This window comes from Aspergillus aculeatus (assembly GCF_001890905.1).
Source record: "Aspergillus aculeatus ATCC 16872 unplaced genomic scaffold ASPACscaffold_4, whole genome shotgun sequence".
In the NCBI taxonomy this organism is placed as follows: Eukaryota; Fungi; Ascomycota; class Eurotiomycetes; order Eurotiales; family Aspergillaceae; genus Aspergillus; species Aspergillus aculeatus.
This window is the reverse complement of record NW_017962979.1, coordinates 1,957,106-1,982,048: the sequence shown is the minus strand read 5'-3', so window position 1 is coordinate 1,982,048 and position 24,943 is coordinate 1,957,106. Positions and strand designations below refer to the sequence as shown.

Below are 24,943 nucleotides of genomic sequence, written 5' to 3'. Positions count from 1 at the left end.
CCTGGAGCGGCGCCTGCACGTGATCTAGCCGCCCAAACTCCGCTCCGTCAGCTTTTGATTCCTCGGGGCCGCAGAACGGACATATTGTGTTAGAGATCCCTTCGACTTCGAAGGCTACCCTCCTCACAATGCATCGCCAGGCCGTCCTGCGTCTGGCTCGCCAGACCGGCGCTTTTCCTCTGGGTGAACTGCCTCCGCCATACCTCGCCCCGTCCCTCCATTTCTCTCTCAATCGGTCGCCGGCCCAGGCCTCGAACTTTTCGTCCACCGCTGCCGCCGCGGGCCACGGACGTGACCTGAGCAAGTCTCGCGGTGTGTCCGCCATCCACCGCACCGGCCCGAAATTCAAGCTGGGTGTGTCGAAGTACCCGTTGCCCAAGCCCGTCGCTCGCGGCGAAGTCGAAAAGCGTCACCCTACCCCCGACCATGGACTCTGGGGATTCTTCCCCAAGGACCGACAGGCATTGAGCAGCCCGGAATATGATACCGCCCACGGTTCGTTTCTCCAATCCTCTTCCTCAAGGATTAGTCTGGCCCAGTCAACTCATTTTTCGATCTCTTAGGTCGTTCATGGTCGATTCAGGAACTCCGCGAGAAGTCGTGGGATGACCTCCACTCTCTGTGGTGGGTCTGCGTCAAGGAGCGCAACCGCATAGCCACCTCCAACTTGGAGAGAGAGAGACTGAAGGCCGGCTATGGTGAATACGAGGCGAACGAGCGAGACCGTGTGGTATGTCCCATCCCTATCTTCAAACGCCCCCCCCCCCTTGTCATTGCTCCTTCGAATAGGCTACAATCGATGCAAGTTCGCAACGTCGATCCAAGCCTCTGTCGCATTATCCAATGGATCAGTACGGTTGCTGACATTCGACGGGTCCATTAGGTTCGCGTTACGCAAAACGGCATCAAGCATGTTCTGCGAGAAAGATGGTACGCTTGGGAAGATGCTCAGAAGCTTTACAAGAATGGATACCGGCCGCAGCATGAAGGTACTCAGGATGCATCCTACCCTGCGAAGTCTGAGGAACCTGAGAACCTTGAGAAGCCTGAGCAGGCTGAGAAAGCGTAAATTCCACCATTGGTTATGTCATTGAAGACACACAGTTCGGGGCTCTATTGACGGAAGTCCACCTTACTGGTCTTGTATTATTGTATGTAGTATAGTTTGCAACTTGCCCTATTTTTTTACCATGCATTGGCTTGCTTCAGAATCTATACATTGCGCTCAGATCATTGGGAGAAATGTCTGTAGATTAATTGAAAGACATCATAGAAGAGTGATTGGAAGGGGTATTTCCAATGGCTATTGCAAATAATCAAGCCATTAGTGCACCGATATGGATAGCGTGCAAATAGTTGCCGGGGTCGGCTGTTAGTCACTTTGGCCAGTCCGGAGTAGACCGTCCGTAGCAGAAAGCAATAACTCCCGTTAGAATATTGGCCATTGGCGATGTGCTATGTGCTATGTGCTACGTAGTCCGACTGGGAAAAGGGGCAGGAGTTTCAGGAGGTCACAGAAGAAGAAATTGGGAGAGGGGCTCATGATTAATCCGATAAATTAACTTGGTCTACGGGTCCATTGTCTTGGTGCCTACCATACAATAGTCGGGTCGTATTTATTGTCGTAGTCGTAGTATGAATAGTTGGTTTGGTCTCAACCGTCCAAGGACTCGTGGTCTAGTCTAGTCAAGTCCATAACCCGTGAGTCTAAGAGTCTAAGGAGGTTCAAGGTCTGGCAGTCACCCTGAAAAAAAGCCAACGTTAATTGCCTTGGTGGAGCCTGGGTGGGCGGGCGTCAAATAATAACGGGTTCGAGAAGGTGATCGATGATCCGCGGGGGGTTCCAAATCTACCCTTGGACAGCCTTCGACTGACGGGTCGGCCTCCTTTCGACGGGCCTGCTCCTCTTCCTCCTCCTCTCCCTCCTCTCCTCTTTTCTTTCCTTTCCTTTAAACTCACCGTGCTTCATATCTCTCCATCTTCTTTCCCCTAAACACTTACTGCCCATATCTATTCCCATCCTCCTATCACTCCTTTGGAGACTCATTTGCACATTGTCATTGATTTCCAGCGTTATCTCACATCATGGATGAGATCGCCCCCGAGTATGATGTCGTGGTGCTCGGCACCGGTATGTTACTACCCCGCCATTCCACCAAAGCTATATTGACCCCCCTCCCCCCTCGCAGGTTTGACCGAGTGTGTGCTTTCTGGGTAAGTCCTCCTTACCGCTGTCGGATATATTCCAGTTGCTCATGGTTTCTGCAGTGTTTTGAGTGTCAAGGGAAACAAGGTCCTTCACATTGACCGTAATGATCACTACGGAGGGTAAGTTTGGGCAGCTCCGCCGGAGCTATCTTCCCACCACCTTTGCCATCACACAAATCACTAACCAAGCGTTCAGAGAGGCTGCCTCTGTTAACATTGAGACTGTGAGTATCTACAGCCCCTTTCATACTCTGTATCAGTGTTGCTAACAGTTGATTTACACCTTGCAGCTCTTTAAGAAGTACGGCAACGTTCGCCCCGGCGAGGAGCCCTGGAAGAAGTATGGCCGCGTCAACGACTGGAACATCGACCTGGTTCCCAAGCTGTTGATGGCCAATGGCGACTTGACCAACATTCTGGTTTCCACCGATGTCACGAGATACCTAGAGTTCAAGCAGATTGCGGGCAGCTACGTCCAGCAAGGAAAGGGTCCCAAGGCCACCGTCGCCAAGGTGCCCTCGGATGCCGGTGAAGCTCTGCGTTCTTCCCTCATGGGCATGTTTGAGAAGCGGAGAGCCAAGAAGTTCTTGGAGTGGGTGGGCGAATTTAACGAGAACAACCCCTCCACTCACCAAGGTTCGTGGAAGCTGTGCTTTTACTACATCATGACACTGACATAGGATAGGCCTCGACATCACCCAGTGCACAATGAAGGAGGTCTACGACAAGTTCAGCTTGGAGGATAACACTCGCGATTTCATTGGTCACTCCATGGCGCTCTACCAATCCGATGAATACTTCCTCAAGCCCGGAGCGGCTCCCGAAACCATCAACCGGATTCGCCTGTATGTCAACTCCATGGCCCGTTACGGCAAATCGCCATACATCTACCCCCTTTACGGCCTGGGTGAGCTTCCCCAGGGTTTCGCTCGTCTTTCTGCTATTTATGGCGGTACTTATATGCTCAACACCTCCGTGGATGAGGTCCTTTATGATGAGAGCGGCAAGGTGTCCGGAATCAAGGCCACCATGAAGGACCGTGACAACGAGGGCGAGACCATGAGCTTCACCACTAAGACAAAGAAGATTCTCGCCGACCCCTCGTACTTCCCTGGCAAGGTCCGCGTTACTGGCCACTTGTTGAAGGCCATCTGTATCCTCAACCACCCCATCGATAAGACCGACGGCAGCGACTCGTTGCAACTTATCATCCCTCAGTCTCAGGTCGGAAGAAAGCATGGTATGTTTATTTGCAATCGCCTCTGATCACATGACGTACTAATATACTTCAGATATCTACATTGCTATGGTCTCTTCGGCACACAATGTCTGCCCCAAGGGATACTATATCGCCATTGTCTCGACCATTGCCGAGAGCGATGCCAACCACCACATCGAACTGGAGCCTGGATTCGAGCGTTTGGGTAAGATTGAGGAGACCTTCTTCAGCGCTCCTATTCCTCTGTACGAGCCCATCGAGAGTGGTGAGAAGGACAACATCTTCATCTCCAAGAGCTACGATGCTACCTCCCACTTCGAGACCACAACAGGTAAGCCTTGCGGATTCCATGGGTGAGAGGCTTTGAGCCTTTTTGCTGATATCTTCATAGATGATGTCCGGGACATCTACCGTCGTGCGACGGGCGAAGAGTTGAAGGTCGAGGGTCTCAGGGAAGATCAGAAACTTGTGGAGTAAATCAGCCTCCAGCATTTGCATACTAGGGTACAGTAATTTTTTTGTCGCTTCGGATGCGCGTTTTTGACTTGAGCCATAATTCCTCTTGGACTTTCCTTCACGCTCATGAAACATACCACATATTGCTCTTGGACTCAGTCCGCTCCCTTGGTCTCTGGCATACGATATCATTACAGTAGGGACAGGTCTACATATGTTCATATCAATCCGGCTCGCAGGTGCATAGCACCACACCACTTTTGTGAATAAGAATTGTTGTTCTGAGAGTTGAACACATAAGGCTGTAAAAAATGCTCTATCGTAAGTAGCGTCGACAACACAGAAGACCACAGTCAGCAGAAGGATCCCGAAGGTCAGAGAAAACGACTCTGCAAATAGATAGAGAGAGAGGAAGTAGTACAACAAGCGCTAGTGTCGACCGACGGGTGCAACAAACCAACATTGTCCTCCCAGCCAGCCAGTCCCTCTTCACATCGACGAGCCATCCAAATTGACTTTCTCATGGTCCGCCACGATACAGACCTTGCCATCCTCCGCGCGACAGATCTCCGCCTTCACCAGCGCCATCCGCTGGCCCATATTGACCATCTCGCAGATCAGCCGCATCTCCGTCCCCACGGGCACGGGACGGATGTAGGTCAAGTGGAGGTTTCGCGTGGTCCCCGCCGTCGAGAAGCGGCCGGGGCTCGACAGCGCCAGGATCAGCACCGAGGTGAGGCAGTCCACCATGGTGGCGGCGCAACCGCCGTGCAGGTTGCCGGCGAAGCTACAGAGCGCCGGGACGGTGGTGAACAGGTAGGAGCATCGTGCGGGGGCCCCGGCACCCCGAGTCGCGGACTCGAAGCGCAGGTTGCAGGCTTGCGGGGAGTAGTCCCATGTCTTTTTCGGCGCCATTTCATTAGTGATATAATGCACTTGGAATCGGGGGCCATGTAGCTACACAGTACAGTACAGTATACATACTTTGTTGTCGGGGTCTAAGGGGGGAGGACCCTCGGTTAGGCTGTGGACGTGACGTTCGAACTCGTCCAATTCGTTGTATGCGCGGGTGGTGGGTACAGGCATTTTGTCTTGAAGATATTTCTGGATTGTGGATTTGACAATCGTTGGGCTTGGGCTAGTATGGGCTCATGTGGTATGCAAGTCTGGACAATGAAATCCGTCGACCACAGACGCATATCTATACGCTTGCGTCGGTTGGGGGAGTTGCTGGGGGGGAAATAGCCGAGGTTGACGGCTGTTGTTTCAATAGTTGTCACTTGTTCACTGGTGAATGCTCAGCATTGTTACTTTGGACTGTGATATCATGGTCCATTTACCATCCCTTATATCTCTTTCCCTCCCCTTTTGTTTGGCTTCGTCTTCGTTGAACTGGTTGGGCCTTGCGAAAGACTGTTCGATTCTAGCTGTCAATTGCGGGGACGAAATATATACTTCCAATTACCCTCCTCAAACCAAAGTCACAGACTAGACACAGACCAAATGGACCCGTCAACAAACCTTCAAGCCTATAGGGTTCCGACACAGACAAACTTCAATGGTCTCCGAAACAAGGTTGAACCTTGAGAGGGCATCTGGACAAGAAGCAAGAATGGGAATCTGGCTATAGTTCAACGAGGTCTCACATGACCGCGCGTCGCGCGTGCTGCCTGAGGCTGAAAGATTTCGTCGCTCCCCATCAATGCTTCTCCGCCTTGGGAGGCCGGAAGTCCGAAACAAACTCCCATAACCCTGGTTGCTCCTTCGACAGCATTTTCCTCAGCGTGGCCTGGAGAATACTTGTTGGATTCTGACTGTATGAAAGTCAGTCCATTTAGCCGAATCACCAACCGCACCTTTCTCCCCCAATTGGGCTCCGACCGGTCGCCATTGGAGATTATTTCGTTCTCCGCACCTCACTACCTATCTATCCTTCCCCTTCGCGCCGATAAACCAACCGTGCGACATACTTGCCATTCGCATTTTTACGAACCCGGGTCCCGTGAAATGAGTACGCAGTTCTCAAGTTTCCGGTATTCAGCGGCTCGACAGTAAACCCTTGAACCCAGATAAAGGCGAAATATCTACGGTCGTCAACAATGAAGGACTCGCGCGCGAGCAAGAGGAGAAGGGTGTCGAATGTACAGGCTGTGGATGAAGATGGGGATGTGGAGATGCGCGATGATACTATCAATGCTCCCACAGACCAGTCGCGATCTACGCTAGATGAGAATTCCAAGGCAGTGACCGAAGCGGAGGAGGCGCAGCCGGTTGACGAGCAACCACGATCATCACCAGTTTCTGCGCGATCGAAACGCCGACGATCCTCCCAAGGTTTGCCAGCGGTGGAGGACGACAACACCCACAACAATAAAGCTGAAGAGACGGATGCAACAACAGAGACCCCGTCGAGGGCAGGAGTACGGTCAAGTGGTCGGCAGCGAAAGGTGCCCAAGCGATACGGAGACGAGATCGTGGAGACGCCATCGGGCAAGGGCGCGGCGGCATCGAACCCGAGGCAGAATGGATCCGCAACTAAGAGTGCCCGGAGAGCGAAATACGTGTCGGCGTCAGAAGATGACGGTGTTGGGGATGAGGAGGAAGAGGAGGAGGTCGAAGAATCTCCGGAGCCGCAGAAGCGGCGCACTCGATCCACCAGAGCGAAGAAGCCTTCAGTGCGGTTTGATACCTCGGACGTGAAAGGGGCTTCAGCGAAAGGCAGGGAGGAGTCCCGAGAGTCCTCGAATCCAGACGACTACCAGGATGGACTGGAAGATCTCGTTTCAATGCAATTGCAGGAGGATCTTACCAATAGTGATTCAATCCGAGTCGATCAGACGGCTGCGAAGGAAGGTCCGCTTCCTGCGTATGCCGAACAGTTCCAGTCTATCGTCCAAACGGGCTTGACGGAAGAATTGCGATTCCTTACCCAGGTTGTCCTCGAAAAGTTGAACGGGAAAAAGAGGGTGCCTCTCAAGGGGCTGGAGACAGAATTCGACAAGGTCCACCAGCTCGTTGAGCAGACGGTCTCGATTGGCGAGAGTAACTCGATGCTGCTTCTCGGCTCGCGCGGCAGCGGGAAGACGGCTATTCTTGAGACGATCATCGCGACGCTGAGGAGGTCGCATAAGAACGATTTCCACGTCGTCCGACTCAACGGCTTTCTACACACTGACGACCGACTGGCGCTCCGGGAGATGTGGCGCCAGCTTGGTCGCGAGACGAACACCGAGGATGAAGCCGGCAAGGTCAGTAGCTATGCCGATACGATGGCCACTCTGTTGGCGCTCCTATCCCATCACGAGGAGCTTTTTGGCCCTTCATCAGACCCCGAAAACGCGACTGCCGCCAAGTCGATCGTCATCATCCTGGACGAGTTCGATCTCTTCGTGACACACCCACGCCAGACGCTTTTGTACAATCTGTTCGACATTGCGCAAGCGCGCAAGGCCCCCATCGCGGTCCTGGGACTCACCACCAAGGTGGAAGTAACAGAGATGCTGGAAAAGCGCGTCAAGAGTCGCTTCAGTCATCGTTACGTCTACGTACCTCTTCCACGAAGCCTCGAGGTATTCTCCGACATCTGCTTCGCGGGACTCAACCTCGAGGACGACGAGATCTCGGACCTGCTGGAAGACGCGGATCCTGCTGAGCAAGCGATCCTCAAGTCCGAGGGCTGGGGAAGACTCCTCGCAGCATGGAGGACGTATCTACAGGTGAATTTGACTCCCAATCTTCCCACCAAAACCCACATCACTAACCCACAAACACAATACAGAACCTATGGACCGACGAAGCATTCTCCGCTCACCTGCGACGGATCTACTACCAAACCCGATCCGTGAAGGAGTTCTTCACCAGCGCCCTGGTGGCCATCAGCGAACTGCACCACAGCACCTACACCACCACCAACGATGGCGGCAACAACTCCCAGCTCACCATCCCCACCGCCACCACGTTCACCAGTCACCCACTCGCCTGCCCCGATCCAGCCCCGCTACCCTTCGCCCCCACGATCACCGCCTCCGCGAGCCCATCCTCTCTCCCGCTCTCCCTCCTTCTCGCCGCCACCCGCCTCGCCGCGCTCTACGACCCAGGCCTCGAGAGCGTCCAGACCCCATCCGGATCCGGATCCGGGCCTCTGGCCCTCTCCTTCCCCGCCGCCTACGCCGAGTACGTGCGCCTGCTCACCTCGGCCAAGACCTCGGCCTCGGTGTCCGGCGCGGCCGTCACCCCCGGCCGCGTCTGGGGCCGGGATGTCGCCCGCGAGGCGTGGGAGAAACTCGTCAGCTGGGGCCTCATCAGCCCCGTCGGCAGCGGCAGCGGCACGACGGATGCGCGCATGTTCCGGGTGGAGATCAGCTTCGACGAGGTGGTCGAGATGGCTGGCACGGGCGGGTCGTTGGGTCGCTGGTGGCGCGATGGGTAGACTTCTCCTTTTCCCGTTTGTTCCATTGTTTCTGTTCTTTGGCCCGAAGGAAAAAAGAAATCATTCAATACCCGACTAGCATTGAGATTTATTGAGAATATAGGATATTAGAATTAATAGATAGGAACACCCCGGGGTTCACGGAATCTAGTATACGCCTAGCAAGCTACGCAGAGACAGACACACCGTATACATGGGTTGAGGCCTGAGAGTGTGATCTTTTGTTCTTTTGTCAGTCGGTCAGTTAGTCGGTCAGCCAGGCTGGTCCAGGCCAGGCCAGTCAATCGGTCAGTCAGTCGGCCAGCCTGCATACAGACCAAAACTCAATATACATGCACGGTTCAGGTTTGCACAAGAGGAATTGGCTGATGTAAAGTTCAGTAACGATGAGGTGAAGGGGGGAAAGTCCGACTAGTGGGATTCTAGTAAGTCTAACAGATAAGCAAAACCAGACGGTAGGAGGAGGCAAAACCATTGTCGTTGTGTATGTGTCTATGTAAGTGTGTGTGCTGGGGAGGGGAGGAACAACCCTCTCACTGTATGACCGCCTGCCAGGCTTTCTGGCGGTGACTGGACGGGTTGGGTTTACTCTTTTAGTCTGATATCTTCTGTGCTACTCAACCCACCTGCTGTAAGATCTTGGCTTACATGAATTCGAAAAATGACTACTGCATCCGATTACGCTCTTACACCCCTCACTTGTCATCCTCTGCCTCTTGTACAGATACTCGGGCGAAAGAGGGGAGGAGGGCTTTCCCCATCTCATCTGCACAATCAGCCGAGACCACGCCATGAGCTCCCGTGTTCCATTCTCCTCAGACCCCGGGACCTGGAACCCATGCGCAAACACTAGCATGCAATTATCGGCTGGCAGCATGGCGAGAGCGTGGTGGCAAATTGTATGGTATGTACATACTGGACCATGTAATGTCAGATGCCAGTGGTAGGACTAGAAGAGCAAAGGGACCGCAGGGTTATCACGGACAAACAAACATCTGACTGGCTTACTGTGGCCAGCGTGAGATATCGCTGTTGTCGATTGCGCCATGGACCACCACTTGTTCACGGCCTGGCAGTGCCTGCTGCATGCATCCGCCTATATTGGCGTGGGATGGCATTCATCCTAGTGGGACGTTCCTCGCCAGGGGCCATCAAGGGCCTTCCTATACTGACTATATCGAAGCTGTATGCTTAGCTCGCTTGAACGTTGTGCAACCGGAGAATCTAGTGCAGCGGTTATTTTCTGCCACAGTGATGTCCGGGATTGGTGACAGGGATGTGAGAAGTTTTCAGACCGGCCGATATGAGCAGTAAGGTAGGCAAAATACTGAGAATATATGCGTGGGACAGTTGAGCCCGCTGCCGTACATGAAGGAAGAAAAGACTTTACCTTGAACTGCCTAGTCACGTAGTATCCGGACATCTGCTGAAGTATATGCAGCCCAAAACAATTGGACCTAGAGAGGCCTGGCCCCTTTCACTGCAGTAGGCGATATGTCTAGTACACACGCGAGCTTGCTAGTACGTACATGTCAGACACAGAAGATGGTGATCTCAATCTGAGCTTTCCAGCTGTGCATTAGCGCAACCACCTGGCTGTCCTCATGGCATGGCGTGGCGTGGTGGGGCATGGCGTGGCAAGGAGGAAAAATAGTAGTCTGGATCAGTTGTGCAACCCCATCCATGCATCATCTAGCTGCAGTCCGCAAGGGATGACTGGTCTCGCTGTCTCGTTTCGGAACATTGAGGGTTCGACTCTGTTCCGACCAATGAGGGCACCAAGATCTTCTGATCGTCGTGGCAGGATGGAATAGCTATCAAGGCTTAGAGCCGATTAAGCATAGTGTCTGTCTGTCCGAATTCGGCCAAGGAGTGATTGGTGCATGACACTCTAGGTATCTGAGGGGTAGGTCGATGTGCGCGCTCTGACTCGATTTGCATGTTTAGTTCTTCCCTAGCTCATGTACCGTATGTCGGGAGTTAGGACGAATCAGAGACCTTTCGTCTTTCGCAACCTAATGCATGAAATGACCCTGTTGATTTAAGTCGGTGCTACTCCGTGGATCAGAGGAGGATCTCTCAGTCATCATCCAACAAGCGGGGACACTAGGTCACTATGGAAACCAAGTAGCGTTCTTTTGACATCCGTATCAAGCGCTGGAAAAAACGAGGACGGATCCGCATGGGGGCCTAACACTAACCGAGTATCGCTTGTCTGATGTGAGGAAGAGGTGTTTTGATGCTGTAACCTTTTCAACAGAAAAGCTGAGATGGAATTCTACCGACACGCCTGTTTGCCTTGTCTTGTCCCCGAGGCGACGGGTGAAATCGGATGTGTGAATGAGTAGTCAATGCAGTCAACCGTCTGGCACCCCTGCCACACATTGCCCATGTTACACAGACTGCCAATACCTCTCACTTGCGCATAGTGATCGATCATGTCGTGGTCTCGCAAGCACTGCTAGTCGAGACTAGTCAGCAACCAAGGTGGAGCAAGCCTAGTCAATTTAGTCTGACGCCGGGGGAAGAAGAGGGGTTGTGAACTGTGCTAACAAACGCTTGGGGATTACAGAAGTGACTAGTCATGGCGGCCATATGGGGGACGATCACTTGTTCTTGGTAAACAAATGCCGATCCTCAAGGTATACGGTGTTTGCTATTCCCCACTGACTTATCGGACAAATGACCGCATAAATATGAGTCGAAGAGCGTGAGCTCGAATCGCCGAATGACAGCCAAAGGCCAAGGTGGGGGGTCAAGGTGGTTTTCGCGTGGACAGCAAGGATCTGCGAGGTCTATTAAACGCCGGGGCCCTTCTCAACCGAGTAATTGTCTGATCTCCTTGCTTCTGCAGCTGCAAGAGTCGATGGGGTGGGTTCACGCAGCGTCGCAGACCGTCCGGCGCCGTCCTGTGGATCGGTTTTATACCTCTCGAAAACAATGTGTACAATACAGTACAAACAAGGAGACTTTGCGATGGTCAGTCAGGGCTGGCAAGGCAGATGTTGCAAAAGTGACAAGAAGGTCTCATTGAGCACGTATATATCCCGATTGTGAACTTGATAGTCAGGTCAGGATAGATGAAAGGTATCAACAGGGTAGGCATGCGAACAACACAAGCAAGAAGGCAGCGATGGGGGAGAGATCGAATCACGTGACGCAGAATTGGCGGGAAATGGACAGCCATACATTGCTTAATCGATCAATAATCGAATATCGGGGACATCATGAATTGAGATTCGAGTTTCCCTATATTGCACGACTCATCGACACCTCGCCCTCAATTTACACCTCTTGGTCTGACTGTAATGGTTGCCACTTTGAGATTACGCCAATGTAATATGTGGGCATCTCGTCGAGGTTCCCAGCTCTTGAGTCACCAACGCCTCTTGGCTGGAGAACGCAGCCCACCACTTGGCGCAAACTACTTTTTGCATCATTTGTTGACCTGAGCTGAAGACATGTGCTAATCTCCATATCAACTATAGGCACTTGCGACCAATCGAACCATACAAACATTCTCTCCTGCCCATGAACCCGTACAATCGTCTCATGACGGGTGGGCAGCCACGATTCATCCTGATATCCATATTCACTCTATCCTGCGAAAGAGCCAGGACGTTGCGCTGGCCCCAAAAGACTGCGCAATGACGAGAAGCTTGGATACCGCTCGAAATACCCTCTGTCCCGCGACCAAGCGACTAGCAAGCCCCGTGGATCTGGTTGCCATACCGCATCCTGCAAACTATGCTACAATTGGGGGTCGGCTATTCAAATCGCGCCAAAAACAGCTACTATGACAAGCTTTGCGAACTAGCCATAATAGGCTCTAGTTAACGCCACTGCCTGAGCTCGCTGTCGCGCCGGCATGAAGGATCCCATGGCGTCTATTCAAGCAGCTTACCAAGCCGCACCTCGACATGTAAGGTCCGACCGACTGTGGAGGTGCAGGGAAAGCAGGACTGGGCCAAAGATCGCAGTTTCGTTTGTTTCGGAGCTAATACTAAGTTATTACCTGCGAGAGCAAGCGACGCCGCCAACAAGAAAAAGGAACCAGCAACGCTTTCTGAATTCGAGGAACCCATGGTCCGCGTCGTATGGTTTGAAGGCTGTATCGTGGGCGCGCCTCGTGCTCTCGTGATCGGGATTGAGTCTGCGTAGCCGTTGAAGCCTGATATCAGCTCATGCTTCAGTGTGTATAGCCAGCGAGCCATACAAGACCCTGCTCCAAAGCGGAACAGTATTGTGGGTCTTCTATTCCCAGTGTGAGAATAGGCTTCAGTGCAGCAAGATATCGTCATCTTGGTTTTCTACTGTGGCTTGTGTTCTCAAAAACGCCATTCGAAGCTCGCCAAGAGCAGACATGGAGCAATCGGACAAATAGGCAACATGCATGTCAATAATTAGGGTAGTCAGTTAGACCAGGCGCTTGTAGGTAACCTCATTTGGCATGCAGCATTGATTGATTGATTGAATGAACTCCGGACCCCGCATTTTCCACAGACCTTCACCTGACTCAGATGCTGCGACCAGCAAATGATGAAGCTGTACTGAAATTCCGCAAGGATGGACCATTTTCTTCAAACGAAGCAACGCTAGACCGCATCGCGTAATCTTGCAGGATTGATAGGGCCAACTGCCTAGAGTTTCGATGGTCTTTGTTCCTAGTCCTACCGACTCCGTCATTATCCGGCTCCGACTCCGTCTCCCACGCCTAGGTTTTTCCCAAATTCTTCGGCATGGTGAGCTGTGCTGCTCTCCCGCGTTCCTTTCTCTGCCTGAGCTTTTGAGTTTGGTGAAGGAAGGGGCCGATGATCGGGGTGGTGTGACCGCGTACCGTATGTACTGTACGTACCGTACCATTACTTGCCGCCTCTACCCCGGTTATTCCCGGACCGTAGCTGATAACGTCTGCTGTCGTATCGTACCGGTCAGTACAGGTCCAGTGTCTGAACCAGAAACTTTGCCCTGCCCTCCAAAATTCTCTCCCCGCCTGGTAACTTAGCCCCCTACTCTTGGGCTACTACCTGCCCTGCAGTGTAACGTTCAAGGTTCGATGGCGGCCTCCCGGAAGATCCTCCACGTGCGTCTTTCCACGAATTATTGATTGGCTTTAGTCATGATTATTGAGGGCCGGGGGTTCTGCCGAAGAACTGCTGACTCAGCACAGCAGAAGACCTAGAGGTCGGCTGGATAATTGATAGATACTGATATGTGTGTACATCTCGCGTAATGTGGTTGGAAAGCGGCGGGATCCAGTACCTGAGATAGTTGTGTGTATACGTCCAGCTTGGTTTTAGCTATGCTAGTGTTGGGAAGACATGTAGTCCGGTTCCTATAGATCTCGGTTCCACTATTTCCCACGGAGTACACAATGAGTCGAGTGTCTTTTCCGAGGAAAACTCTCTTTATACGGGCTTTTAGGTTTGCAATTCCCCAGTAAGGAAAGAAACCTACTTTCTTGACATGACATGAGTTTCGAAGAAGGTCGAATCTCATGAGTCATGTCATAGACTCAAACTGATCGTCGCGCCGCCGGGACCCTCTCGCTAGTCACCAGCACTTGCTCCAGCAAACTTTATCTTGCACTTTATTTCACGAGTAGCTGCATATTCAGAGCACTATAAAGAGCTTGTTATGCACTATTAAGTTACTTGTCTATCTGTCGATGTGCTAGAGACGACTAGCTCGTAGCCAACTATGGCATAACTCTATGTTATGTGGTCCGTATGCCTCGAACTCTGCGCTATAGAAGCCTTAGCGTTAGCCTGCTCTCTCACTCCTGTGTATCCTATCTATCAAAACTTAGAACGAGGGGCACTAGAAAAATATGCAGAAGTGACTACAGGCGTGAGCCTTGCTAGGAGATGCTATTGACATCTACATAGCAGAAGCCGCCTACGTTTGGAGATCTCTTAGGATAGGCTTTATTGTCTAGGCTGTAGCCCCACAACTAGACCCGAAATGCATCTGTCTTTCGAGATTGTGCGATCTGTCCAAACAACCATATAGCAACCAACTTATTGCGACCGGCAGAGTTAGTAGTCGTTCGAGAAGAAGCAGATGTCTCCGCCTTCACTTTCCTCGTTATTGCAAAATCCTGTGGACAAAGGCTAGTCGATATGTGACCCCTTTCTCGATTCTGAATGCAGATTCTTATGCAGTATGGAGACGTCCTCAATGATACCAATAGTCCCGAAATGGAAGCAACATCCGTTTTGAATGGCTTGCATCCAGGACAGTCTAATTGTGATATGCAAAAGGATCTGTACCATCTTCCAGTGACGTCGAACAAATCCAATTCCAGAATCTCTCAACGCTAACAAACAGACAGGTCACAACCCCTCCATACTTCAGAATAGTGCGCTAATCAATTAACCTGCAGACGACATAAGCGCCAAAAGCGGAGGAGAAATCTAGTCGCGGGAAACGAGCAGGCGCCAAGTCCTCCACACAATTGATTTGACTTTGTCCCCTTGCTTAAGCGACATTCCTAAATGTGAGAAGGATCCTCCTAGCTTGCCATGCATCACAAACCTTCGGGACCGCCGTTGATGCTCGGGGCCGCCGTTAGAACTGTCACTTGGGTAAACTCTCCCGTCCGTACCTGAAACCAACTCTGGTCAGCCGGACTCCCGAGCAAGGAAAGCCCGTCAGCGTACAAGAAGAGATTAAGCGAGGGTTTCACAGGTCTCCATCCCACACATACATGGGCATACTGTAGTGGAATGTACTTCCGGACTGTCCGAAATAAACCATCGGGCCACACGTACACATCAGACAATCCGAGCCGAACCTTCCCTAACAGAAACAACAAGACAGACCCCCACACGCCATATGTATGAGTATGGACTTGTGTGGGTCAAAAGGAGAGAGGGGGGGAGGAGTAAGGGGCGGGGCGCAAAAGAATCCACCGGAGGAAGAGAAAATCCCTTCTAGCGTATTCCAGAAGCCTTCTAGAATGTTTCTAGTGCTGAGGAAGACCTGACATCACCTGATACTTGATTTCTGGTTCCCCAGCAGCCAATGTATATTAACTCATTTTCCTTAACCATGGATACGGAGTCAAGCTAGTCTCCAATATATGATATCATGGCGCCTGTATCACACCCCCCAAAGGGATGGCTTATCCCAACCCAAGGATTCCATGATTCTTCCATTCGGTTTCTACGCGATCGGCCGCCACCTGGTCCGATCTTCGCCCGTTTTTTTATTCTCGCTCTTCTTTTTCCGTTTCCCGTCGCCGCCCCCCTTCCCACCCCTTTCCTTCCTTTCTGTCTGGAACTCTGGATGGGGCCGATGGAATACAAACCGGACGATTTCTCTCTGGGACTGGTGTGTGTGTTTCATGGAGCTTTGCCTGGATTGGGAAAGGACACGTTGTTGACGGATGAGATGGGGTGGAAAATGCGTTCGTCGATCGAAATGAAATTGGATTGAGTTTGGGTCAAGTCCACACAGGTTCGTGTCTGTCTCTCAATGAATTGGGCGATTAGCTGCGTAAGAACTGTAAGTCTGTACTTTCGATCTACACATCGTAAATAATTTAGGCATTCTCCTTGCCTACAAGATTGATTGGAGGGAGTATTGCGAGCTACCGTCTGTCTCTGGACCTTGATACCACGGATTCACTTCATGAAGTCGGTGTATGTTGTCAGGTGAGGTGGTTGGATTAGGATTTGATGCTGTTGGAACTAGCATCGCCCAATCTCTCATACCCTCCCTCCGATATAGTTCGCGAACGAGCAGGGATTGGTATCTATTCTAGGAACTTGGCTCAACCCCAATCCTTTGGGGCCTTGTTCCCGAAACAAAAAAAAAGCAAGAACTGGCATTGCAAACCATTCGATGTCGTCCAATTGGGACCGTGTATCCTCTTGACTCTGTTGGTTCAGTTCATGAGAAGGGGCTACTAAGTACCCCTGTGTTCAGTACAGCCCCGTCAGTTGATGGTAGAGCCTTCGCATGTTTACAATTTTGAGTCTGTTCCATAGGGGATGGGCTTCAACCGCCATGTCTCACCAGTTGATATCAAATACGGTTTGGCCGGCAGTAACCCGGCCAAAGTCTAATATAGGATCATCACTGGCCCGAAGGCGGGTTTTTCCGCCTCGCCCCGTTCGCTTTTCCACCCAGATCTCAGAAGTACGGATTTAGCTCCCTCAAATACTCCGTTAATCTGGGTAGTACCGGAGTCGGACTCTACCTCCCAGCGAAAAAGTAGATTGTACCTCGGCATTTCAATCAAGGGGCGAGTGAGTTGTTGTCATCGCCGTAGCCTGCGTAGTGCGTACCTTATCTTTCAGCGTCGTCCTTTGGACGGCGAACCATGCAGTAAAAGGAAAACACACCCCCATCTAGGCCCTCCATCAGTGTATGAAGGAAAACATTTCCACCAGAGCCAAGACAATTGTAATCTATGACATAACAATAAATCATACACACTCGTACTACTCATACGAGTTTGCATTTATGATTCAGGTCTTACCTAGAAAACACGGTGTGTGCAGTGTGGTTCCTTTCTTTTTCGTCATTCTTCAACTTGCCCTCCACGTGGCACCCGCATCATCCCATTTTTTTTTCTTCAGTCATCTTTTTTTTTTTCTGTCTGGTCAAGATTTGAGCCTCGACGCTCCACCTACCATATCCCGCGATATGATTGTCGGTAAAAGAAAAAGAAAAAAGAAGGAAAGAAAGAAAGAGAGTGGATACCTTTTCCCATCTCACCAAAAGAAAAACTGTTTATCAGAGCTAATCCCGACAGAGTTTAGCCACCCCCACTAACTGCCAAGGTCCAGAGCAGGTCTGGGAATCCACCGCGCTCTCTCCCCCCACCCCGCCCAATTCCAGATTTTTCCTTGACCGCTTCTCTTTTTCCGTTCTCAGTCTTTTGCCCCGTGCGGCGTTGGTGTTGGGGCGAATGGGCGATTATCAACTCTGATTTTTGACCGCTCTCTTTGGGGTCTTAGAACCTCTGTTGCTTTTCTGCGGGCAACTAGTTTAGTGCACAAAGAATAAGAAAAAGTGGATCGTTTCGCTTTAGCTCGAATGTATTCAGGCTGTATTCATCTGCTTCGATATCTGGGTCATCTGAGCCGAAGTGAGATAGATACTGGGTATAACGTCGATATCATTTGCAGCTGAGGAGTCTAGGGTTGGTAGTCCTGCTCGATTAGGAAGTTGGTGTCACCTCCTTCACAGTTCCACGGATTTGAAATCAGGTACAGACATCAGTCAATTTCCTTGTTGGTGCCAGCCTGTAACCGAGTTCAGTTCCGATTGACATACAACATCTCTCTATTAAGGTATTCGGTAGAGCATTGATTTAAGCAGGTCCCACATTTTCCCATGCGATTGACAGCGCAACTACCGCCGTCGCAATCTAATCATACATAGAATGCAGTATGGCACTATCGCAGCCAACTAGCTTCCCTATTTGCTCCATACCAACTAACAACATCTTCTGCAACCACCTGGGACTACAAGTCTAGCACATACTCCACCCATTGGCAGGGATGCTATATCCTCCCCCCTCCCAGTGACCCAGTCGTCTTCAACCCTCAAGGCCCGTGTCGTAGTCCTGTCGATCCTTGATCACCCTCCAATACGAAGAGAAGCAGACTAGGAAAAGTAATCAACAAACTGCAAGCACCCGCTAGAACAGAAAGTCTAAATCTGGTCCGTTGTTTGCTACGGTCTACCGACAGCCTGACACCCCTCCAAACCTACTGACTTCAAGAATCGCATGTCTTATACATGTCTAGCCAACCAGCTTCAACAATAATTCCTCAACATCAAAAGCTGAGTCCTATACACACAGCTGGCCAAAACCAAAACCAGAGTCAGGGGGTCAAGCACCTTGACGGGCCTGAGTAATCAGTTGAGGCTTAGACTCTTCAATCAATAATCCCTGTTCTCTTGTCCTACCCTACCGGTAGTACGTACTAGCACTAGGTGAATAGTTAGCCCTAGCCTGAACCAACTGCCGGGATTTATGCCCGGCTACTGGAAAGAGGGGGGGGAGGCTCTCAGGAAGTCGCATTGCATTCACAGCTCGGCGCCTGTCGCGGGATTTAGTCTAACTGTCTTAAGGAGGAGACGTAGGCCCGGGGGACTTAAAGCTAAAAAAGAAAAGCCAAAAACCCCTCTACCCTGGGAAGTCAAGCCGGTCGATCAGTATCATATCTCCCATGGGCCAAGGAACGGCTACAGGGCCAGAGGGCTAGAAGTCAGGGGAGAGTTGCAGGGGAAATGAGGATCATCTTCACGATTTGACCCTGCGTTCTCTGCAGGGTTTCGTGTCAGTTGGAATGCAAAGCAATATCCCATGAAGGCGTGTTCGGAATCAATACCTATGGTGAAGAGGGAAGAGAGAAAGAGCATGACTACCGCGTCAATAAGTCTTACCTTGTGCCGAACTATCTGTAGCACAAGATGAGCAGGAAAGATAGAACGAAGACACGTCAAGCAAGGGAGAAAAGGGGTAACCAATAACTAATCCTTGTGTGCAGTTGTCTATCTTTTTTCTTCTTGACTCGTACTGTACCTAGCCATGTGGCAAATCTGACCTGTTAACCAACCCGCTACCAGTTGTTTGACAGACTGACGGCGAAGAGCCAAGCACTCGGTTACCATCCTGGAGACAGGATGGTTTGAAAACTCTTCTTTTGCCTTTGCCTCCGTCTTCCCCTGTCTCGTGTCGAAGAGCTAGAAGCGAAAGTAGAAAGAGTCTTGTCAAGGATAGAGACGGGAGAGAGATACGCACAGATCCCTTACAAACCTAACTTCAAACACTATTTTCCAAAGCTACACCTCCAGGCCTAATCCTGACTGGCTGCGGCGTATAACCCCGGAGCTCTTGTATTTCTTTTTTCTTATTTTCTGATTTAATCTTCGTTCTCGGATTTGACTCGGGCGCCAGCCACATGGCAAACCTAACTGACTCTTGGGCCCTTGGCCCCCGGACCCTGATGGTTATTGGCTGCCTTGAAACTAAGAAAGGTTAGAAACAAGACGGACGCAATTGAGACATTGAAGAGATAAGTTCAAGAGGCATGAGAGACAGGAGAGGGTCTTGCAAGTTACAATTTGTACCCATAGCAACAACAGGTTTCCAGCAATTTTTCACTTTTTTACTTCGGGCAATCCCACAAACCCCAACGCCACGTTAGTACGTATCATCTATTCGAATCAAACGATGAAGAGGACAAAACCAAAACCCAACCCCGTGATATCCATACCTGTACGCACTACGGAGTATAGAAGCCAGCCAAAATCACCCCTAGAACCACTTTAGAACCATCTGAAACAAGCCTGGAGCCTGAGGTCTCCTTTCCTTCCCTTTCCCAACCACCCGGAAACGCGCGCCACCCACTGATTCTAGACTCAGCCTTGCCAATAGTAGGAGGGTAACTGCAGCGAGTGTCATCATCCCTGTCAGGTGCCACGCCAAAACTTTTTTTTTGGTCTTCCCGTCCTTTTTATTTTCTTTTTTATTTTGTCTCTCGCGTGGCGGTCAGGGATCTCGGGACCTTTCTTCTGGAGACGGCTTGTGGTGATGGTGGAGGAGGAGGAGGAGTGTGGACTTGATATGGGGCCGTCGGGCAACTGCAACTTGCAAGAAATGTAGTACACCATAAAACAGGTGGTTGGGTTTCATCCGTTCCGTCTGTCTCTATATGCCTTCTAGAATAACGCTATAGCTAAGGTGGTGCGTATGCGCAGTAACTTAAGGTAAGCGTAACCGGAACCACGCACACTATGCCTACCGCCGGAACCTGCTTACGGGCTGGGCTCGCCTTGCCCGCTGTCACTCATGCAGGAGGAAGGACCATGATCGTCCATGCCGGGGAGAGAAGAACAAAAAGAAGAAGCAATCGTTCCTCCTTCCTTGCTTTCTTCCTCCCTCTTGTCATCTAGAACCTACGAGCTGACGTGGTTCGGGTGAATCCCTTTCCATGCTCCTCCGCTCCGCCTATACCGGTAGAATTGTGGATTAGCTGCATCGTTGATGGGCGAAAGAGCAAGTAGACCAGAAAATCTGATGAATCAACATCTCCTACATCCTTGATCCATTATTATACATAGCATCTTTCATACACTTCGTAGAGACAAGATGATTATGTAACAGCGACAGGAAAGGGCGTGGTGGGGTGCTGGTGGGCACGCAAGTCTCAACGCTAGAATGAAAAAGCACTTGCGGCCCAGAAAGCGCCCTTACCGCACTTTCCAGTCGGGTCTGTTGATCCACAATTTGTCCTAGAAACTAAGACAGAAAACACCCCCCCCAGTTTTGGACCCAGTCCATCTTTTGTGTCTTCTCTTCCCAAAGCAGTAACGGGCCGATTACGCCATTCTAAGGGCCCTCGCTCATGGCTCACCGCTTCTCGTGAGGGAGAGGTAAATTAAGAGGAAATGTGGAGAGGGACCTCAAGACCTGGAATAGGTCACAAGATACGATAGATGGTCCGACCTTGGTTATGTGTACACAGTATATTATAGTCAGTCCAATGCTATGCCTGTGCTCCCCGGGTGATGTTTCTGAATTGTGTCCTGTAAATGGATCGGGTGTGTACAGTCGCATACACGTTACGTAGAAGACAACCGCATACACTACATAGTCCGGTTTTTCGCTTTGAAATCACATCATTCATCGGAGTCGGTGTGATATGGGGTCATCGCTACTGCTAATTGACTCATGACAGGGCAGTTCACATTGCTGTTGAGGAGAAGAGGCTTCTGACTTACCTGTAGCTAGCCGGCCGGAGGCTTCTGTCAGATGCGATCCTGCTGCGATCAGACCTTCCAGCTCGATATGGCTCCGTCGCATTAGCCTTCCCCAAATGAGCCTCATGTATTGGAAAGGAACAGCAGGATTTAGTCTGTGGTTTCAGCTCGTATGGACTTGGCCCAAGGCTGCGTGCCGAGTTCGTCCGAGCTGGGGTGAGATTTGCGCCCCCGGCCGGACGGTTTGAGGTATTCCAGCCTGGTGGTTAGAATAGACGAGACTACGACAGAGAGAGTGCACCACGATTGGATCAATTTTCCTTAGTGGTTCTTAGTAGGAATTAGGATCCCGGTTATGCTGGAGGGAAAGAGTGCGTTTCCCAACAGTTCCATTGACATGCGTGCTGTGTATGATGGTATGGGCCGGGTAGTGGATCGGAAGAATGAACCTTTGATAACAGGATGTGATATATAACAAGGGGACGATCCTTGATATGTATGTCATAAGTTAAGTTAGCTGTACGTACTCCCGTTGACAGATGCGATGGGGAACAATAACGTACGACACTGGAGTCGCGGCGCTAAGGTGAGCTTCTGCGGACCGGCTGGATGCCTATATGTAATACGGGTGGATAGTATGTACTCCGTAAGGGCAATCTGAACGGGCGCCCGGTTGACAGAAAGGGCTACGCCAATGATTGTAAGAGGATGATCACAGCAATTGTCTGAGAATTGAGGATTCAGAGCATCGATGATCAAGTATTGTAAGTTGAGTGGTTGTTTATTAACCGCAATTCAGCCTTCACGAGGAGACCAATCAACGGCCGACAACAGCCAAGCCCGTCTGAGCAACACACACTAAACCCAACCCAGCCGCCAGCTCTTCTCCACGTGTGTCCACGTGGAACCAACATGGGTCTCGGCTAGGACACCAAAGAAGAAGAAGAAGAGGAGGAAGAAGAATCTCGGAAGAGTCATGGAAGAGCGGGAGACAGCCATCAAATCACAGGAGCATCATCATTCGATGTTAGATAATCCTAGAAATCCTGGCGGGATCGGGAATACGAGCGTGGAGCAAGCTGGCCGGACACAGCCACACGGGAAGCCCTTCTCCACTGTTTGTTACTCGTTTCCTTTTGATTTGATTTGGCTGACCACAGATATACAGATTATTATCGAGGCAGATTCGGCGTGAAATCGATTCCGTCCGAACACCTTTGTCACCTCGAGATACACTTCTCACATGCAGCACATCAAATAGTGAGGAGGAGCCGCAGAACTCTAGCCCGCGTACTGTACATGGTGATGGATCACATCCCCCCAGATAAGGAATTGTTGGCCTGAGGCTCCACTAAACACCCAAGTATTGATCGGCATCAGGGAAAGTGCTTGGTTCGCTTGGTCCTGTTCGATGACAACAAGGTTTGGGCTTGAGCGGATACCCACGTGGGAATGGAGAGCATCTTACGGAGTAGAGGACCAACAGTTCTGTGAGGTATCCCCTACAGCTCTAGATGGCGTTGTCAACAGGATAAATAAACATCAATGGATCATCAACCATGAGGATCATAACAGAGTCATTGGAGCCAATATAAAGGGAGGAGGGAAAGAGTAGAGATAAGAAGCCCAGAGGGTGGAGGCGCGGACGGAAGGAGGAGATCAGCCCAATTTCAACCACACCCCCAAAAGGCACTGCGACGACGGCAGGAACACTTCCTAGACTGCTAGTATCCTACCTATCTTGGTAATTTGTCCATGGCCCAAAATCATGCCAAGCCGAGTAGCTGGATGGGTCGTGGTCTGGTTTGGGGTGGGGAAATACCAAAAAAGTACTCCGTATATACGCATGAGGATTCTGTCTGTAAGTGGTAGGGTATGTAATCCTCACTCATTATTCATTCTCAGCAGCAACAGCAGCAGGTGCAGTCAGTGGCTTCTAGCAACGTACTGTTCGGTCCTAGTGGCACACTAGTCTAAACTGGGCAAGAGTTCTACTGCGAGTGTTCGTGACGAGCCGCTCTGAATGGCTGCTATCGCCTGGGGGATTTCCCGGGTCGAAGCTAATGACTCAATAAATGACGATCGATACTGGAATCCGCCGTAATGCCTGTACAGGGCAGTACTGTACCTACCCAGAGAGTAATCCTTCAGAACCATCCAAAAGGGAAGGCAAACGGAGTTGAAGCCCCCCCACTGATGATGCATCTACATAAATCATCTTCGCGCAGTAGTTGTGATACAGCTTGTGGATAGGTACATCACCCGAAGTGTATGATGGAGGAAAACATCCCAGCCTGTTCTCGGGCTGCAACGCAAAGAAGACAGCTCCCGTTCAGGTTGAGTCAGGAAATTTTCCAGGCGAGGCCCGGGAATTCTCATCGAGACTCCTCGTCATATGATAAGAGATACCACGGAAGTTTGATGACGATCGGTAGGGCGCCAGCATCTATGAAGAATCTTGCATCTATTAGTATCTACACCAGTATATGTGCATGCATATCCTCATTGACACCTACTGATCGATCTGAAGTCAATTGACCCCAGAATTAGTGTACGTGCCTGGGACTCTCAGAAACTGGGGCTATATATGTGAAACCGATGATCATCCGACGTTGCTTCCCAGCGCTTGAGCTGAAGGTCGAAAGGCGGGTAGCGGGTATTCGAACTGTATGGCCCGTGACGAGTAATTGTTGGGAGAGGGTCATCCACGGGCTGGCCATAATACGGACGGAGGACTCCGACTCCGATTGACTGTCTCTCATGGCCCCGAGGGGAGGGGAAGCGAAGCATTCAAGGATCCTCCTTGCAGCAGTGCCATCACCACCACCATTTGAAGTGATAATGAGGAATGGAAATCGGGGTAACAAACCATGCGCAATCTTCTAATTATTCCATTGCTAGCTGTATCTGTAATGAAGCATAAAAAATAACAACAGCAGTAGGCAATCGGTGGTATTGCTTTTTCCGGCGAATGTCGTCACAACGGGTAAGGTAAGGTATGTGAAAGACTGGTACTGGACGGGCTCAGGACGACGCCGTCGACTCTGCAGGGAAGGGCGGCGGAGGACTGGCTGGCTTACTTTCTGATCGCCCCAAAGGACGATCCATCCACCTTTTTGCCCTTGGCCCACGTTGTCTGGTGCATGAAACCGTCCGCGTGCACAGTGGGTCAAAGACTGACAGGCCTGATTCTTCACACCCCTGGGCCTGGGGTCCTTCTTTCCCATTCTTCTCTTGCGTGCGCCATCTCACTTATTCTTCTGCTGCTGTTGCTGCGCTGCGAAGGTTACAACTACTAACTACTAACTAAAGTACGTGCTGTAGTTAAGTACTTATCTTAGCAATTACTAACTTCTTACTACTTCTACTACGCTTACTCTCACTTTTACTCTTTTACCCTTCTTATTCCCTGTTTTCTCTGCTCACTTCTTCACTCTTCTTCTCCTATCTTCTTCTCTTTGAACTGTAATGAATCTACCAGTCACATTCACTTCTCTCCCTGTACTCCTTTCCCACTTTGAAAAGTGAGTAATGTTTTGACTGCTGGTACTGATACCTGCCTAAAAGCCAAGCCATTGCTTTCCTAAAAGAATCGAAAAGATCAAGAAAAAAAAAAAAAAAAAGAGAAAAGATCTTGAATTTTATCTTTCGAAGATTTGGCATTTTTGTTTCATGAATTTTATTTAAAAAAAATCTCCTTGGAGAAAATAATAATATTCTGTTTTCTCTTCCTCATTGAGAAGAGAAGCCACACCCACACCCCTCCACCCTTTCTTTCCTCACTCACTCACACACACTCTCTCTCCCACCCTCCCCCCTTCTTTTTGCCCTTGACCCTCTTTTTCCTCCCTTTCCTTTTCCATTCTTTTTTTCCATTCTTTTTTTTTGTTAATTTTTTTCCTGAT

General features: G+C 50.6%; 5 protein-coding genes across 5 annotated transcripts; 4 read left to right on the top strand and 1 right to left on the bottom strand.

Moving 5' to 3' along the window:
* Positions 1–105: 105 nt before the first annotated feature.
* Positions 106–1,223, top strand: mrpl4 (mitochondrial 54S ribosomal protein uL29m). Its single transcript, XM_020204810.1, has 3 exons — positions 106–495; positions 564–730; positions 884–1,223. Exons 1-3 carry the CDS (start codon positions 129–131, stop codon positions 1,067–1,069), a joined length of 720 nt encoding a protein of 239 aa, XP_020058815.1. The 5' UTR covers positions 106–128; the 3' UTR covers positions 1,070–1,223.
* Positions 1,224–1,983: 760 nt separating this feature from the next.
* Positions 1,984–4,167, top strand: ASPACDRAFT_76875 (secretory pathway gdp dissociation inhibitor). Its single transcript, XM_020204809.1, has 8 exons — positions 1,984–2,131; positions 2,190–2,214; positions 2,269–2,328; positions 2,405–2,432; positions 2,499–2,844; positions 2,894–3,448; positions 3,501–3,758; positions 3,819–4,167. Exons 1-8 carry the CDS (start codon positions 2,086–2,088, stop codon positions 3,902–3,904), a joined length of 1,404 nt encoding a protein of 467 aa, XP_020058814.1. The 5' UTR covers positions 1,984–2,085; the 3' UTR covers positions 3,905–4,167.
* Positions 4,168–4,274: 107 nt separating this feature from the next.
* ASPACDRAFT_1897661 (uncharacterized protein) lies at positions 4,275–5,133 on the bottom strand. Its single transcript, XM_020198725.1, has 2 exons — positions 4,868–5,133; positions 4,275–4,783 (listed from the first exon to the last, which is right to left on the bottom strand). The coding sequence occupies exons 1-2, from the start codon at positions 4,967–4,969 to the stop codon at positions 4,373–4,375; spliced, it is 513 nt and encodes a 170-aa protein (XP_020058813.1). The 5' UTR covers positions 4,970–5,133; the 3' UTR covers positions 4,275–4,372.
* A 462-nt stretch (positions 5,134–5,595) lies between these two features.
* Positions 5,596–8,693, top strand: ASPACDRAFT_115437 (origin recognition complex subunit 4). The gene is made up of 2 exons (XM_020195903.1): positions 5,596–7,599; positions 7,662–8,693. Exons 1-2 carry the CDS (start codon positions 5,983–5,985, stop codon positions 8,310–8,312), a joined length of 2,268 nt encoding a protein of 755 aa, XP_020058812.1. The 5' UTR covers positions 5,596–5,982; the 3' UTR covers positions 8,313–8,693.
* A 6,683-nt stretch (positions 8,694–15,376) lies between these two features.
* On the top strand, positions 15,377–15,771 carry ASPACDRAFT_115435 (uncharacterized protein). Its single transcript, XM_020195902.1, has one exon. It carries the CDS (start codon positions 15,405–15,407, stop codon positions 15,750–15,752), a length of 348 nt encoding a protein of 115 aa, XP_020058811.1. The 5' UTR covers positions 15,377–15,404; the 3' UTR covers positions 15,753–15,771.
* Positions 15,772–24,943: the final 9,172 nt, after the last annotated feature.